General features: G+C 47.0%; 1 protein-coding gene across 1 annotated transcript in view; it reads right to left on the reverse strand.

Annotated features, from left to right (window-relative positions):
- The window catches only part of LOC141102590 (G-protein coupled receptor 54-like), a 35,648-nt gene extending 19,888 nt beyond the window's left edge, over positions 1-15,760 (reverse strand). The window contains exon 1 of the mRNA XM_073591493.1: positions 14,887-15,760. Within this exon, the coding sequence (XP_073447594.1) occupies positions 14,887-15,151 (265 nt within the window). The 5' untranslated portion in view covers positions 15,152-15,760. The remainder of the gene's footprint in view (positions 1-14,886) is intronic.
- Positions 15,761-16,291: the final 531 nt, after the last annotated feature.

Consider the following 16,291-nt stretch of genomic DNA (forward strand, 5'->3'; position numbering starts at 1 on the left):
CTGCCCAAGAACCGCTGCACCACCAAGTTAAGGACGTGAGCCAAACAGGGCACATGGGTCATTTGTCCCTGTCGGAGGGCAGAGAGGAGGTTGGTGCCATTGTCGCAAACCACCATTCCTGCCTTAAGTTGGCGTGGCGTCAACCACCTCTGAACCTGCCCCTGCAGAGCTGACAAAACCTCTGCCCCAGTGTGGCTCCTGTCCCCCAAGCACACCAGCTCAAGCACCGCATGGCATCTTTTGGCCTGCGTACTTGCGTAGCCCCTTGAACGCCTACGGAGCACCGCTGGTTCCGAGGAAGAGGCCATGGAGGAAGAAGAAGAGGAGGGGGTGGAGGAGAGAGGTGTGTCACAATCAGCATTTTGGAGGCGTGGTGGCGGAACAACCTCCAACACTACTGCACCTTGTCCTGCATCCTTCCCAGCTGCCAGCAGAGTCACCCAATGCGCCGTGAAACTTAGGTAACGTCCCTGTCCATGCCTGCTGGACCATGAGTCAGCGGTAATATGCACCTTACCGCTGACCGCCCTGTCCAGCGAGGCATGGACATTGCCTTCCACATGCCGGTAGAGAGCCGGAATCGCCTTCCGTGAGAAAAAGTGGCGTTTGGGTACCTGCCACTGAGGAACCGCACATTCCACAAACTCACGGAAGGGGGCAGAGTTTACCAACTGAAAAGGCAGCAGTTGAAGTGCTAGCAATTTTGCCAAGCTAGCATTCAACCGCTGGGCATGTGGATGGCTGGGAGCAAACTTCTTTCGGCGGTGCAGCAGCTGGGGCAGGGAAATTTGCCTGGTACAATCTGACGTCGGTGTACCAAAAGCAGATTGCCCACAAGTACTTGGCTGTGACACACCTAATTCTACACCTTCATTCCTCTCACTGCAGGTCTCAGAGAGGACTGAAGGTCTAGTGGGGTTGGAAATCTCAGCTGATGAGGAGCAAGGAGAGATCCTCTTTGTTCTTTGGTGTGGGTCTTTTAGATACGCTTGCCAACGAACTGCATGGCAGGTCAACATATGTCTGGTCAAGCATGTGGTACCCAAGCGGGAGATGTTTTGGCCACGCGAGATACGCTTGAGACATATGTTGCAAATAGCAGCGGTGCGATCTGATGCACTCGTCTCAAAAAAGGCCCACACCAAAGAACTTTTTGAATAACGCGCAGAGACTGCAGCGCCCTGCACATGTGGAGCTTTGGGGTGTGATGCAGTCAATGTGCTGCCCTTAGGCTGGCCCCTGGAGGGCATCCTGCCTCGTTGGTGATGTGCCGCCGCCTCCTCCTCCTCCTCCTCCTCCTCCTCCTCCTCTCTCCTATCAGGCACCCACGTTGAGTCAGTGACCTCATCATCCCCTCCCTCCTCATCACTGGAGCAAACCTGGCAGTATGCTGCAGCAGGGGGAGCATGACTGCCAGATTGCTGTCCTTCTTGGGCACCCCCTCTGTCCGTGCTCATGTTACTGCCTTCATCGAGCTCAGTATCGTCATCAGAGCCTTCCAAACGCTGGGCATCCTCCTGGAGCATGTACCCAACACTGTGGTCAAACAGTTCGAGGGAATCCTCATGAGGACATGGTGGAGCTAGGGAAGGAGTCACTGATGACATTGAGCTGAGGGAAGAGGCCGCTGCTTTGCCAGACAAAGCACCCTGGGCATGGGTGAGAGAGGATGAGGAGGATGAGGACGGCTTGGTCATCCACTCGACCAAGTCTTCCGCATGTTGCGGCTCAACACGGCCAGCTGCCGAAAAAAAGGCCAAGCGTGTCCCATGGCCACGTGCTGATGAGGATGCACCGTCTCCACGACCAGCACTAGACACAGAGCCTGCTTTCCCTCTCTTATTGGCTTGTGACTGTCTGCCTCTCCTTCTTGGCCTTCCAGACATACTAATGGCCTGTAGCTGCACTAAGCTGGGATAGAACACCTGTAATTTTCTTCAAGTAGCTTTATATACTGTAACCAGACAAGCCTGCCTGTCAGTAGGAAGATAACAGGAACGGATCTAGCTGTACACTGTGAGCAGGACGCACTGTACTAAATGTAAATAGTCTAGCTGCCTGACCGTGGTACTAATAGGATCAAATAGAACACCTGTAATTTTCTTCAGGTAGCTTTATATACTGTAACCAGACAAGCCTGCCTGTCAGTAGGAATTTAACAGGAACGGATCTAGCTGAACACTGTGAGCAGGACGCACTGTACTAAATGTAAATAGTCTAGAAGATAACAGGAACGGATCTAGCTGAACACTGTGAGCAGGACGCACTGCACTAAATGTAAATAGTCTAGAAGATAACAGGAACGGATCTAGCTGAACACTGTGAGCAGGACGCACTGCACTAAATGTAAATAGTCTAGAAGATAACAGGAACGGATCTAGCTGAACACTGTGAGCAGGACGCACTGCACTAAATGTAAATAGCAGGAACGGATCTAGCTGAACACTGTGAGCAGGACGCACTGCATTAAATGTAAATAGTCTAGATAGAAGATAACAGGAACGGATCTAGCTAAACTGAATACAGTGTATATATATATATATATATATATGCAACACCTGGGATGCATATATATACACAATACACTGTAAGTGCAGCTAACTGACTGACTGTTCTGCCTAATCTATCTAACTCAAATCAAATGACACTGTCTCTCTCTCTCTCTATCTCTCAGCACACCGGAACACACACTACACAGGGCCGCCGTACAGGCGGCTTTATATAGTGTGGGGTGTGTACTAAATCCCCTGAGCCATAATTGGCCAAAGCCACCCTGGCTTTGGCCAATTACAGCTCTCTCTACTGACGGCGCTGTGATTGGCCAAGCATGCGGGTAATAGTGCATGCTTGGCCAATCATCAGCCAGCAATGCACTGCGTTGCCGCAGTGAATTATGGGCCATGACGCGCCACACGAATTTAGCGCGAACGGCCCATAACGTTCGCAATTCGGCGAACGATCGAACAGCCGATGTTCGAGTCGAACATGGGTTCGACTCGAACACGAAGCTCATCCCTAGTCATGACTTTACTTTCGGTCCTGGCTGGAAGTAAATCATTTTTTTTAAGCAGAAGATTAATTAAGTCCTTTTTTTTTATCTTTTGTTTTTAACCCCTTCCCACCCGGCCTATAGCAAAATGACGGCTGGGCGGTGGTTCTGATTGATTATCAGCGCAGCCCCCCCCCCCGAAGATGCCCACATAGGACCACCAGGGATGCCACCAGGACCACCAGGGATGCCCACCACTGATGACCACCAGGTATGCCACCCATGGCCACCAGGGATGCCAATCTGTGCCCACAAATGATGCCAATCAGTGCCCATCACTAATGCCTGCCAGTGCCTCCTTATCAGTGACGCCCATCAGTGCCATCTATCAGTGTCCATCAGTGCCACCTATCTGTGCCACCTATCAGTGCTGCCTATCAGTGCCCATCAGTGCCACCTATAAGTACCCATCAGTGCAGCCTTTCAGTGCCCAGCAGTGTCGCTTATCAGTGCCTATCAGTGCCACCTATGAGTTCTGCCTATTAATCCCCATTAGTGCTGCATATCAGCATACCTCCCAACTTTCCCTGATTTCAAGGGACTGTCCCTGATTCAGAGCAATGTCCCCCTGTCCTCATTCCTCCTCATTTGTCCCTCATTTTGGTCTGATCTATATAGTTGTATATAAAATGCACTTTTTATCTTTCAAAAAGTGTTTCCCAGTGTTTAACCTTTCATCCAAATTCTAAATTGCTGCATTTGTACATTTTAAAAGGAAATATAAAGGAATAGTACTGGTTAAAAAAAGCCCTTGTGGATTTAATTAACCTTTTTTTTGGGGTTAATTCTCCTTTAAGGGGGTGCGACAGGGGGCGTGTCCTATGCCTACATGCATTTGCTAGTAGGTGTCCCTCATTCCCATCTCAAAATGTTGGGTGGTGTGTATCAGTGCCGCCCCTGAGTGCCGCCTATCAGTGCCCATCAGTGCTGCATATTAGTGCCCATCAGTGCCACCTCATCAGTGCCCGTCAGTGAAGGAGAAAACGTACTTATTTACAAAATTTTATAACAGAAACGAAGAAAAACATTTTTTTTTTTTTTTTTAATTTTAGGTCTTTTTTTATTTGTTTAGCAAAAATTAAAAACCGCAGAGGTGATCAAATACCACCAAAAGAAAGCTCTATTTGTGGGAACAAAGTGATAAACATTTTGTTTGGGTACAGTGTTGTATGATCGCGCAATTGTCATGTAAAAAGCGAAAGCACTGAAAGCTGAGAAGTGGTCTGGGCAGGAAGGGGGGAAAGTGCCCGGTATAGAAGTGGTTAAAGGTAAAGAAGAGATTTGGGGTCTTTTCGATCACTCCATAAAGAGGACCTGTCATCCTTATTTTATAGGGATGTTTTACATTCCTTGTAATAGCAATAGAAGTGATAAAATAAAAATAAAAAATAAATTGACAGTGTAAAAATAAAAAATAAAATAAATTAAAAAAAAACCCAAAAATTGAAAGCGCCCCCATCCCCCCGTGCTCGCGCGCAGAAGCAAATGCATACCTAAATCGCGCACTCATATGTAAATGGGATACGCACCACACATGTGAGGTGTCGCCGCGAATGTTAGAGCGAGAGCAATAATCCTAGCTCTAGACCTCCTCTAAAAACTCTAAACTGGTAACCTGTAAAGGCATTTAAAGCGACACCTATGTTGCCATTCCACGAGCGTGCGCAATTTTAAAGGGTTGACATGTTAGAAATCTATTTACTCTGCGTAACATCAACTTTCACATTATACAAACAAAATATTTTTTTTATTCATTCATTAAAGTGTATCTTCTCAAAAAAAAGATTGCGTTTGCAAAACCGCTGCGCAAATACCGTGTGGCATAAAAAAATTGCAACAATCACCATTTTATTCCTCAGGGTCTCTGCTAAAAAAAAAAAAAAAAAAAACATAAAGTTTTTGGGTTTATAAGTCACTTTCTAGCAAAAAAATCTGCCTTTTTTGTGCTTGAAAATGACTTAGAACCCCCAAACATTATATATATTTTTTTTAGCAGAGGTCCTATAAAATAAAATGGTGGGTGTTCCAATTTTTTTATGTCACACGGTAATTGCGCAGCGTTTTTTCAAACGCAATATTTTGGGAAAAAATACACTTCAATGAATTCTAATGCACAAAAAAACACAATATAATACCCAAATATTTGGTGAAATATAAAAGATGCCGTTACACCGAGTAAATAGGGAGCGTCAGTTTTATTATCATGGCTAATGGAGAGTTAGGTTGACAGCCATTGCTGAGAAGGTTAGGTTGAAGATTAGGGGTGGGGCTAAGAAAACATATAAAAATCATAAAGCAAATATTTATTATAGTGCAGATTACCAAATCTAAGATGTGGTGACTGTGTTAGTTTTCTTTTTTAGTCTTTCTTTCTTCTATTTTCCTCTGGTGATCCAGCCAATAAGTCTGTTGTTTTTCAAAAGAATAAGCTCTCCAGCAGATGCATCAGTTACAGAGATTAGACAAACCATTTACTACTGACAGGGGGTGCTTACAATGATCTGCTTTTATTTACCTTTATCCCAAAAGGGGAACAAAAAAAACTGCTTGTGTAACTGCTTATAATGTGTGAACTGGAGTCTGACTTCAATTTGTTAGTGTTTTTAAATCTGCTAGTCCATCTAACACTCCCCTCCTCCCAGACTGACAATGCTGCTGTCCAAAGGTGCCCCCTGTGCTCCTTCATCCGGAGTGGGGTCACTCTAATACAGGAGGTGTGTTGCTGGGCAGATCACCGGGTGAAAACAGAAGGGGATAAGCCAAAGAAAAGGAAACTAATGAGGCCACCACATCTTATAATTGCTAAGCTGCAATATTTGAAATTTTTTGTAATGGGTTTAATACGGCTTTAAGATATTAGGGGGGATATCGGGTATTAGGTTTGGGGTAGATAACTGTACCCTCGCTTTATGTTTATAGATCTGATTATTTGCCATGCCCAACATTATATGTCCTACAAATGTTACTGCCAAATACATATATATAGAGGAATCAGGACCTCCTTCATCCCACTGGTGACCCCTCTAGTGATATAAAGCTCTATATAGAGGAATCAGGACCTCCTTCCTCCTGCTGGTGATCCCTCTAGTGATATAAAGATCTATATAGAGGAATCAGGACCTCCTTCCTCCTGCTGGTGACCCCTCTAGTGATATAAAGATCTATATAGAGGAATCAGGACCTCCTTCCTCCTGCCGGTGATCCATCTATTGATATAAAAGATCTATATAGAGGAATCAGGACCTCCTTCATCCCACTGGTGATCCCTCTAGTGATATAAAGATCTATATAGAGGGATCAGGACCTCCTTCCTTCTCCTGGTGATCCCTCTAGTGATATAAAGATCTATATAGAGGGATCAGGACCTCCTTCCTCCTGCTGGTGATCCCTCTAGTGATATAAAGATCTATATAGAGGAATCAGGACCTCCTTCCTCCTGCTGGTGACCCCTCTAGTGATATAAAGATCTATATAGAGGAATCAGGACCTCCTTCCTCCTGCCGGTGATCCATCTATTGATATAAAAGATCTATATAGAGGAATCAGGACCTCCTTCATCCCACTGGTGACCCCTCTAGTGATATAAAGATCTATATAGAGGGATCAGGACCTCCTTCCTTCTCCTGGTGATCCCTCTAGTGATATAAAGATCTATATAGAGGAATCAGGACCTCCTTCATCCCACTGGTGACCCCTCTAGTGATATAAAGCTCTATATAGAGGAATCAGGACCTCCTTCCTCCTGCTGGTGATCCCTCTAGTGATATAAAGATCTATATAGAGGAATCAGGACCTCCTTCCTCCTGCTGGTGACCCCTCTAGTGATATAAAGATCTATATAGAGGAATCAGGACCTCCTTCCTCCTGCCGGTGATCCATCTATTGATATAAAAGATCTATATAGAGGAATCAGGACCTCCTTCATCCCACTGGTGACCCCTCTAGTGATATAAAGATCTATATAGAGGGATCAGGACCTCCTTCCTTCTCCTGGTGATCCCTCTAGTGATATAAAGATCTATATAGAGGGATCAGGACCTCCTTCCTCCTGCTGGTGATCCCTCTAGTGATATAAAGATCTATATAGAGGAATCAGGACCTCCTTCCTCCTGCTGGTGACCCCTCTAGTGATATAAAGATCTATATAGAGGAATGAGGACCTCCTTCCTCCTGCCGGTGATCCCTCTAGTGATATAAAGATCTATATAGAGGAATCAGGACCTCCTTCCTCCTGCCGGTGATCCCTCTAGTGATATAAAGATCTATATAGAGGGATCAGGACCTCCTTCCTCCTGCTGGTGATCCCTCTAGTGATATAAAGATCTATATAGAGGAATCAGGACCTCCTTCATCCCACTGGTGACCCCTCTAGTGATATAAAGATCTATATAGGGGGATCAGGACCTCCTTCCTTCTCCTGGTGATCCCTCTAGTGATATAAAGATCTATATAGAGGGATCAGGACCTCCTTCCTTCTCCTGGTGATCCCTCTAGTGATATAAAGATCTATATAGAGGAATCAGGACCCCCTTCCTCCTGCCCGTGACCCCTCTAGTGATATAAAGATCTATATAGAGGAATGAGGAACTCCTTCCTCCTGCCGGTGACCCCTCTAGTGATATAAAGATCTATATAGAGGAATGAGGACCTCCTTCCTCCTGCCGGTGATCCCTCTAGTGATATAAAGATCTATATAGAGGAATCAGGACCTCCTTCCTCCTGCTGGTGACCCCTCTAGTGATATAAAGATCTATATAGAGGAATCAGGACCTCCTTCTTCCTGCTGGTGACCCCTCTAGTGATATAAAGATCTATATAGAGGAATCAGGACCTCCTTCCTCCTGCTGGTGATCCCTCTAGTGCTATAAAGATCTATATAGAGGAATCAGGACCTCCTTCCTCCTGCTGGTGACCCCTCTAGTGATATAAAGATCTATATAGAGGAATCAGGACCTCCTTCCTCCTGCTCGTGACCCCTCTAGTGATATAAAGATCTATATAGAGGAATCAGGACCTCCTTCCTCCTGCTGGTGACCCCTCTAGTGATATAAAGCTCTATATAGAGGAATCAGGACCTCCTTCCTCCTGCTCGTGACCCCTCTAGTGATATAAAGATCTATATAGAGGAATCAGGACCTCCTTCCTCCTGCTGGTGACCCCTCTAGTGATATAAAGATCTATATAGAGGAATCAGGACCTCCTTCCTCCTGCTGGTGACCCCTCTAGCAGGTTCCGGGACAAGGGGTGGGCAGGAGGAGCGGCAGGTGAGGTGGGGACACCGCAAGGAGATTGAGGGGGGAAGGTATTTGTTTTAGGAGTTGGGAGGAGGGGTAAGAATTGTTCTGGGAGGGGAAATTGGGGGGGGGGGGTGATTCAGTGGTATTTGTGTTGGGAGGGGGATGGGTGAAGAGGATTTTTGCTAGGAGAGCTGATTTTGGCGGTTTGTGCTAGAAGTGATATGGTAGAGAGGGGGAGGATATTTGTGCTAGAAGGAATTTTTTTTGGGGGGGGAGGGGGTTAGAGATGACTTGGAGGTGTTTGTGCTATGAGGGGGGATATTTGTGCTGGTAGGGATGATTGGGGGGGGGGTGTTTGTGGTAGGATGGGATTTGGAGTAGGGAGAAGAGTATATGTACTCGGAGGGGAAAATTAAAAGGATGGTGGATATGTGCTAAAAGGGGTGACTTTTTTTTTTTTTCGAGGGAGGGCATTTGTGCTGGGGGTATGGAGGGGGCAGAGATTTGTGCGGCGAGAGGGGATTTTAGCGGGGGGGGGCTGATTTGTACTGGGAGGAGGGGTAATTTATACTTAGGGGTAATCATACAGATAATTGCCCAATTTTTTTGTTGGGGTGTGGGGGGATTTTTGCTGACACATATCTGTGTGGGGGGGGATCTTGGTTTGCGGTGCAGTTTGGCATGATTGCCCTGGGCGCTAGGTGACCTTGTTCTGGCACTGCCCTCTAGTGATGCTTCTGCCTGGCCACACTGCTTATTTTGCAACAATCCTCTGATATGAGCACCCCAGATTTAATTCTTCTGTAGTTGATGAGCATTGCCCCCCCCCCCCAACATTGTACTCTGTGAGAAGATTCTCTTTCACTAAGTGCGATATTTTACATTTAGAAGCATTGAAGTGCAATTTCCGCTGCCTTGACCAATTCTCTAACCATGCTGAATCATGCTCCATAATTTGGCCTTTATCCTCTTTGATAAAGCGCGGCAGCCTGTGTGAAACGCGTTAGGACATGTATTTATGGTGCTGTTGATCTATAAATAATATTTCCTGCATTCCAGATAAGTGGAAATTTTTTGCGATGAATCTGCTTAATGGATCTGACAGGTCATGGTGGGGCATTTCTACCGATTGTTGATGTTGGTTGTTTTGTTATTTACGTCGCAGAGCAAGAATTATATCGCTACAATTAAATGATATAAACCTGTTTTCTGTAGAGTCCCCTTCTGAGTCCATCGACCCGCCGCCGCCGCCGCTTGTTAGCGGTATACTTTGTTTGTTTTTGCTTGACTGCATCTCACAGTACTTAGTGTTCTAATAGTGTCTCCTGCACCCCGGAATGAAAGCAAATTCACTTAGCGTGTCTCCGTATCCAAACCGATCCCAACTGTTGTTCGTAGCTGTGGGGGAATGACAGTTGACATCCATTAGACCCGAATACTCGTCCTTCAAAGCACAGCCACCATTCCGCATCTCCGAGAGGCGCTCTGAGCCCAGACAACCCCCGGCTGAGATTTGTTCGCTGTGACATTTGGATTTTTTGGTACTCCGCTTGGCACTGTATTTTGCTAAATTTCAAATACAGGGCAGCGGAATGTTCTAAAGCTGACAAAATGTCACCCCCGAGAGATGATCACGAAAAATTCAGGCGGCGTTACATTCAAACAGATGTCCTGAACTGAATCTGATCTCAGTCTTATTTTTAGTAATTTCGGGTTCCACTTGCTTGAGGCCAATTACTTCCTGTATTCGGCAGACCCCCCACCCCACCCCACCCCCGTTCTCCACTCCCTCCCCTAGAAGAGAACATTCACCCAAGTTCAGAAATGTAGTAAGTCAAAGAGAGCATCAAATGGAAAATCCTTAGAAGTCCAAAGTCTCTATTGTCATAGGCTTGCGCACAGGGTGTGCCGGATGTGCCTGGGCGCACCCTAATTACCCTGTGCGGTGCGGATTCCCCCTGCTGCGGGGGACCCCCCCCCCCCAGCATATGCAAGAGGGTCACCATGGTAGATTATTTCATCTATAGATGGGATTTAGGGTTGTGTTTAGGGCCAGTGCTAGGAGTTTAGGGTATGGTTAGGATTTAGGTGTTTAGGGTATTGTTAGGGACAGGAATAGGAGTTTAGGGTATGGTCAGGGATAAAAATATAAAAAGATTCCGCGCCAAAATGTGTTGAGATAAAATGTAATTATAGCAGCTACACCCTAACTAGATGAAGAAATCATCAGTGCATTCTTTTTTCACTTATAGTCAGGGATAGGGGTTTAGGGTTAGGGACAGGGATAGGGGTTTAGGGTATGTTTAGGGATAGGGGTTTAGAGAATGGTTAGGGTTAGGGGTTTGGGATATGGTTAGGGACAGGGATAGGGGTTTAGGGTATGGTTGGGGTAAGGTATAGGAGTTTAGGGTATGGTTAGGGTCAGGGGTTTAGGGTATGATTAGGGACAGGGATAGGGGTTTAAGGTATAGTTGGGGTCAGGGATAGGGGTTTAGGGTATAGTTGGGGTCAGGGATAGGGGTTTAGGGTATGGTTAGGGTCAGGGGTTTAGGGTATGGTTAGGGACAGGGATAGGGGTTTAGGGTATGGTTAGGGTCAGGTGTTTGGGATATGGTTAGGATCAGGGATAGGAGTTTAGGGTATGGTCAGGGATAGGGATTTAAGATATGGTTAGGGTCAGGGGTTTAGGGTTGTGTTTATGGCCAGTGTTAGGAGTTTAGGGTATGGATTTAGGGGTTTAGGGTAGGGTTAGGGACAGGGGTAGGGGTTTAGGGTGTGATGGGGGTCAGGGATATGAGTTTAGGGTATGGTCAGGGATAGTGGTTTAGGGTATGGTTGGGGTCAGGGATAGGGGTTTAGGGTATGGTTAGGGACAGGGATAGGGTTCAGGGTATAGTTGGGGTCAGGGATAGGGGCTTATAGTATGGTTAGGGTCAGGGTTTTAAGGTTGTGTTTAGGGCCAGTGTTAGGAGTTTAGGGTATGGTTAGGGTCAGGGATAGGGGTTTAGGATATGGTCAGGGATAGGGGTTTAGGGTATTGTTGGGGACAGGGATAGGGTTTAGGGTATGGTTGGGGTCAGGGATGTGGGTTTATGGTATGGTTAGGGTCAGGGTTTTAAGGTTGTGTTTAGGGCCAGTGTTAGGAGTTTAGGGTATGGTTAGGGTCAGGGGTTTAAAGTATGGTTAGGGACAGGGATAGGGGTTTAGGGTATGGTTAGGGTCAGGGGTTTAGGGTATGGTTAGGGACAGGGATAGGGGTTTAGGGTATGGTTAGGGTCAGAGGTTTAGGGTATGGTTAGGGAGAGGGATAGGGGTTTAGGGTATGGTTGGGGTCAGGGATAATGGTCTAGGGTATGGTTGGGGTCAGGGATAGGGGTTTAGGGTATGGTTGGGGTCAGGGTCAGGGGTTTAGGGTGAGATTGGGGTCATGGATAGGTGGTTTAGGTTATGGTTGGGGTCAGGGATAGGGGTTTAGGGTATGGTTGGGGTCAGGGATAGGGATTTAGGGTATGGTTAGGGACAGGGATAGGGGTTTAGGGTATGGTTAGGGTCAGAGGTTTAGGGTATGGCTAGGGAGAGGGATAGGGGTTTAGGGTATGGTTGGGGTCAGGGATAATGGTTTAGGGTATGGTTGGGGTCAGGGATAGGGGTTTAGGGTATGGTTGGGGTCAGGGTCGGGGGTTTAGGGTATGGTTGGCGTCAGGGATAGGGGTTTAGGGTATGGTTGGGGTCAGGGTCAGGGGTTTAGGATGAGATTGGGGTCATGGATAGGTGGTTTAGGTTATGGTTGGGGTCAGGGATAGGGGTTTAGGGTGCGGTTAGGGACAAGGATAGGGGTTTAGGGTATGGTTGGGGTCAGGGATAGGGATTTAGGGTATGGTTAGGGACAGGGATAGGGGTTTAGGGTATGGTTGGGGTCAGGGATAGGGTTTAGGGTATGGTTGGGGTCAGGGATAGGGGTTTAGGGTATGGTTAGAGTCAGGGTTAAGGGTATAAAGTTATAGTTAGAAGGACGATTAGGGGTTTGGATCTCAGGTTAAGCTGGGGCTTTAGGTGCTTGTGTTAGGCTACATCTTAGGGTTCATATTAAGCAACATTTGTTCATTATGTATTGGGTTAAGGATTAGGGAACCAAAAGAACAATGTACTGTTATTACCAACAGAATGGAAATGTATGAATTGGATACACACAGCAGAGACAAAGCACTGAGTAAGGCTGAATGGAAGGGGGTCACCTGCAGTTGCATCTTACAAATCAGAACAATGGGCAATGACAGCACAATGTGCAGTAACCTGTAGCAACCAGACAAGGGGAAATTAACTGCATCTAGATCAGCAAGAGATGCCTGTATCTGGTTGCTATGGGTTACTGCACTTTTCACATCCTTATAGTATTCAGTGCTCTGTATACCCCAGGGACACACAAGATGCACAAGCTGAGTTGTCACCGACAAGTATTTACCATGCAAATGTTATTTGAGATACATTCTTCTCTGAATTGGCTTACGGCGCCCTCACCAGGTCAGAGCTCTGCTAATCGGAATTGTATGGTACATCCCATCAATCGGGCAAAACAGTAACATCCCTTAAAATCATTTTCTGTCCAAATACTTTGAAGAAAAATTACGTTGCTGATAATTGTAGCGCGGAGCTTCACACAGCAATCATTATCTGCAGCTGTCTGCTCATCCATGGATTGATAGGAAACCTCTAATGAAGTAATATCTTGGCTGCCCTTTTTTTTCTAAAAATGCTAATTTCCTGGCTGTCATGGTGATCCAGTAGTTTTAAATGTTAAGTAGTTGACTTCAGAAATGCATAACGAGTTCAGGAGCTTCAACTTTCCTCTGACTTTCCTTATCTGCGCATTTGCTTTGGATCAACTGCCCACAGTGCTGGACGTCAGACACAGCCAGGAAATTGGCATTTTCACATTAAGTTTAATAACGCCTGTCATTGTAATTTCTCAGTACAATGATACAATAATGAGCTTGTCACATCTAACAACAAAGGGATAAGCATTAGAGATCTTTTTGAACCTTTGTGTGGGTGCCTTAAAGGGCCACTCTATGCAAAACTGATAGTTCACTGTTTGGATGATGCTAGAGGCTTAAACCCTCCAACAATCTCTTTGAAAAGATACTGTTGAGTTCCCAGATCTGCACACCCGCTGTGCCCATTATGAGGAGCTCCCACTATCCCTGTGCTGAGTTCCCAGGTCTGTACACCCGCTGTGCCCATTATGAGGGGTTCCCATCATCCTTGTGCTGAGTTCCTGGGTCTGTACACCCGCTGTGCCCATTATGAGGGGTTCCCACCATCCCTGTGCTGAGTTCCCAGGTCTGTACACCTGCTGTGCCCATTATGAGGGGTTCCCACCATCCCTGTGCTGAGTTCCCGGGTCTGTACACCCGCTGTGCCCATTATGAGGGGTTCCCATCATTCTTGGGCTGAGTTCCCAGGTCTGTACACCTGATGTGCCCATTATGAGGGGTTCCCATCATCCTTGTGCTGAGTTCCCGGGTCTGTACACCCGCTGTGCCCATTATGAGGGGTTCCCACCATCCCTGTGCTGAGTTCCCGGGTCTGTACACCCGCTGTGCCCATTATGAGGGGTTCCCACCATCCCTTTGCCGAGTTCCCGGGTCTGTACACCCGCTGTGCCCATTATGAGGGGTTCCCACCATCCCTGTGCTGAGTTCCCGGGTCTGTACACCCGCTGTGCCCATTATGAGGGGTTCCCACCATCCCTGTGCTGAGTTCCTGGGTCTGTACACCCACTGTGCCCATTATGAGGGGTTCCCACCATCCCTGTGCTGAGTTCCCGGGTCTGTACACCTGCTGTGCCCATTATGAGGGGTTCCCACCATCCCTGTGCTGAGTTCCCGGGTCTGTACACCCGCTGTGCCCATTATGAGGGGTTCCCATCATTCTTGGGCTGAGTTCCCAGGTCTGTGCACCTGATGTGCCCATTATGAGGGGTTCCCACCATCCCTGTGCTGTATTCCCGGGTCTGTACACCTACAGTGCCCATTATGAGGGGTTCCCACCATCCCTGTGCTGAGTTCCCAGGTCTGTACACCCGCTGTGCCCATTATGAGGAGTTCCACCATCCTTGCGCTAAGTTCCTGGGTTTGTACACCCGCTGTGCCCATTATAAGAGGAGCAGAGGAATATACTTTGGGAGGGAGATCTCACTGCTGGAGCCACCAAGACTTAAATGAAACCAGGGGGTGGTTTAGCCCACCAGGCTCCACATGTAGCAAAAACAACCACGGTACAACCTGCCTAAAGTTTGCATGTTCTCCCTGCGCCTGTGTGGGTTTCCTCCGGGTACTCCGGTTTCCTCTGACACTCCAAAGACATGCTGGTAGGTCAATTGGCTCCTGTCTAAATTGGCCCTAATATGTGTATGGGACCCTAGATTGTAAGCTCCTTGAGGGCAGGGACTGATGTAAATGTGCAATATATATGTAAAGCACTGCATAAATTGATGGCGCTATAGAAGTACCTAAAATAAATAAATAAATAAAACGTCACTTTCGGGTGGACTCATCCTTTAATAAAACATTTATGCCCAAAGCCCTTCCAGATACTCACCGATGTAAAAGTTGGTCGCCGTGCGCATCTGCCTGTGCTTCGAGATGACATAGATGACCAGAGAGTTCCCAATCAGCCCCACCAACATGATCAAGGCGAAGAAGAGGGGCACCAGCCAGGCGTCGGTGAGGAACGGCGGCGGCCCGGTCTCAGTTCGGTTCACCAGAGATTCGTTGATTCTGCTCGCATTCCCCAAAAAGCTGCCGTTCACGTATTCCCAGGAAAGGTTTAGCATCTCGTCCAGCATACCCTCGCCCAGCGCCATCAACGAAGACCCCAAAAAAAGGTAAAAAAATCAAGAAACGTTGGATCACAACCGGTACGCCGTATAATCCTTCTTCCTCTTAGAAAAAGATTTTCAAAAAGTCAAAAGAAAGCCGTCATGGCGGTAGAAATAGGCAGACTTCCGCTTCACTGCCGCGACGCCAAAGAACCAGATCGATCACCTATCCTCCAGGAAGGTCGGAGCTTGGTCGGTGCTCGTTGGCTGGTGTCTATCGGAGAACATGCTTCCCCCCACCCCCGGCAGAGCTCGGACTTACATTCTCTGCCTCTGCTCAGAACTGGAGTGAAATGACAACTCTCCGCTGATTTATAGTGAGAGACGCACGTGGAATGAGAGCGCGCGCGCGCGGGAGAGAGATGCAGACCCTCGTACACCGTTGCCCGGCAACAGCATCAGCATCCCATTTGTTTTCTTTTTTTTTTTTTTAATGTCTTGATGGGACACAATATAGCCCTCCGTACGTCACAAACAGAAACAAAGCCTCCAATCGGCGGAGATAATTAATCTTGTCATTGTTTTACAGAATGAACAGGCACAAGCGGGGGGCTGGATTAAGTGGGGAAAAGTGGCAATTGCCAGAAGGGGTCCCCCCCTCCTATACAAGAATTATATAAAACAGTATAAATAAATGATATAAAAAATGAAACAAAATAAACAATAATAAAATATAAAACATATAATTAAAAAAAATGTACTTTCTTTTATTAAATGTATCTTGGGAAGTATTATTTTGCTGACCATGATCTGTAAAACTCTGGACTGGAATGTTGTATTGTTTTTCAACAATAAATGGTGGCGGCTCAAGCAAAGCACACATAGAGCGATATGACTGTGTGTGTGCATGTGTGTGTGCGTGTGTGGGGGGGGCACGTGTGACCTCAGAGTGACGTTGTGTCATGCATTTTATTTCCCGCCCGCTGTATAGTAAAATGACGGCTGGGGGTGCTCTTGTTCTGGAAGGACGTCATATGACAGCCCCCCCCCCATTCTTGCCGTGCATGTGCGGCTGCGGGGGCGTGCAGCGCGGCGATCGTGGTGCACTTTGTCCATAGCTCCCAACTGTCCCTGATTTGGAGGGATTGTCCCTGATTTGGAGCAAAGTCCCTCTGTCCCTCTTTC

The sequence above is a fragment of the Aquarana catesbeiana genome, linkage group LG07 (genome assembly GCF_042186555.1).
Source record: "Aquarana catesbeiana isolate 2022-GZ linkage group LG07, ASM4218655v1, whole genome shotgun sequence".
In the NCBI taxonomy this organism is placed as follows: Eukaryota; Metazoa; Chordata; class Amphibia; order Anura; family Ranidae; genus Aquarana; species Aquarana catesbeiana.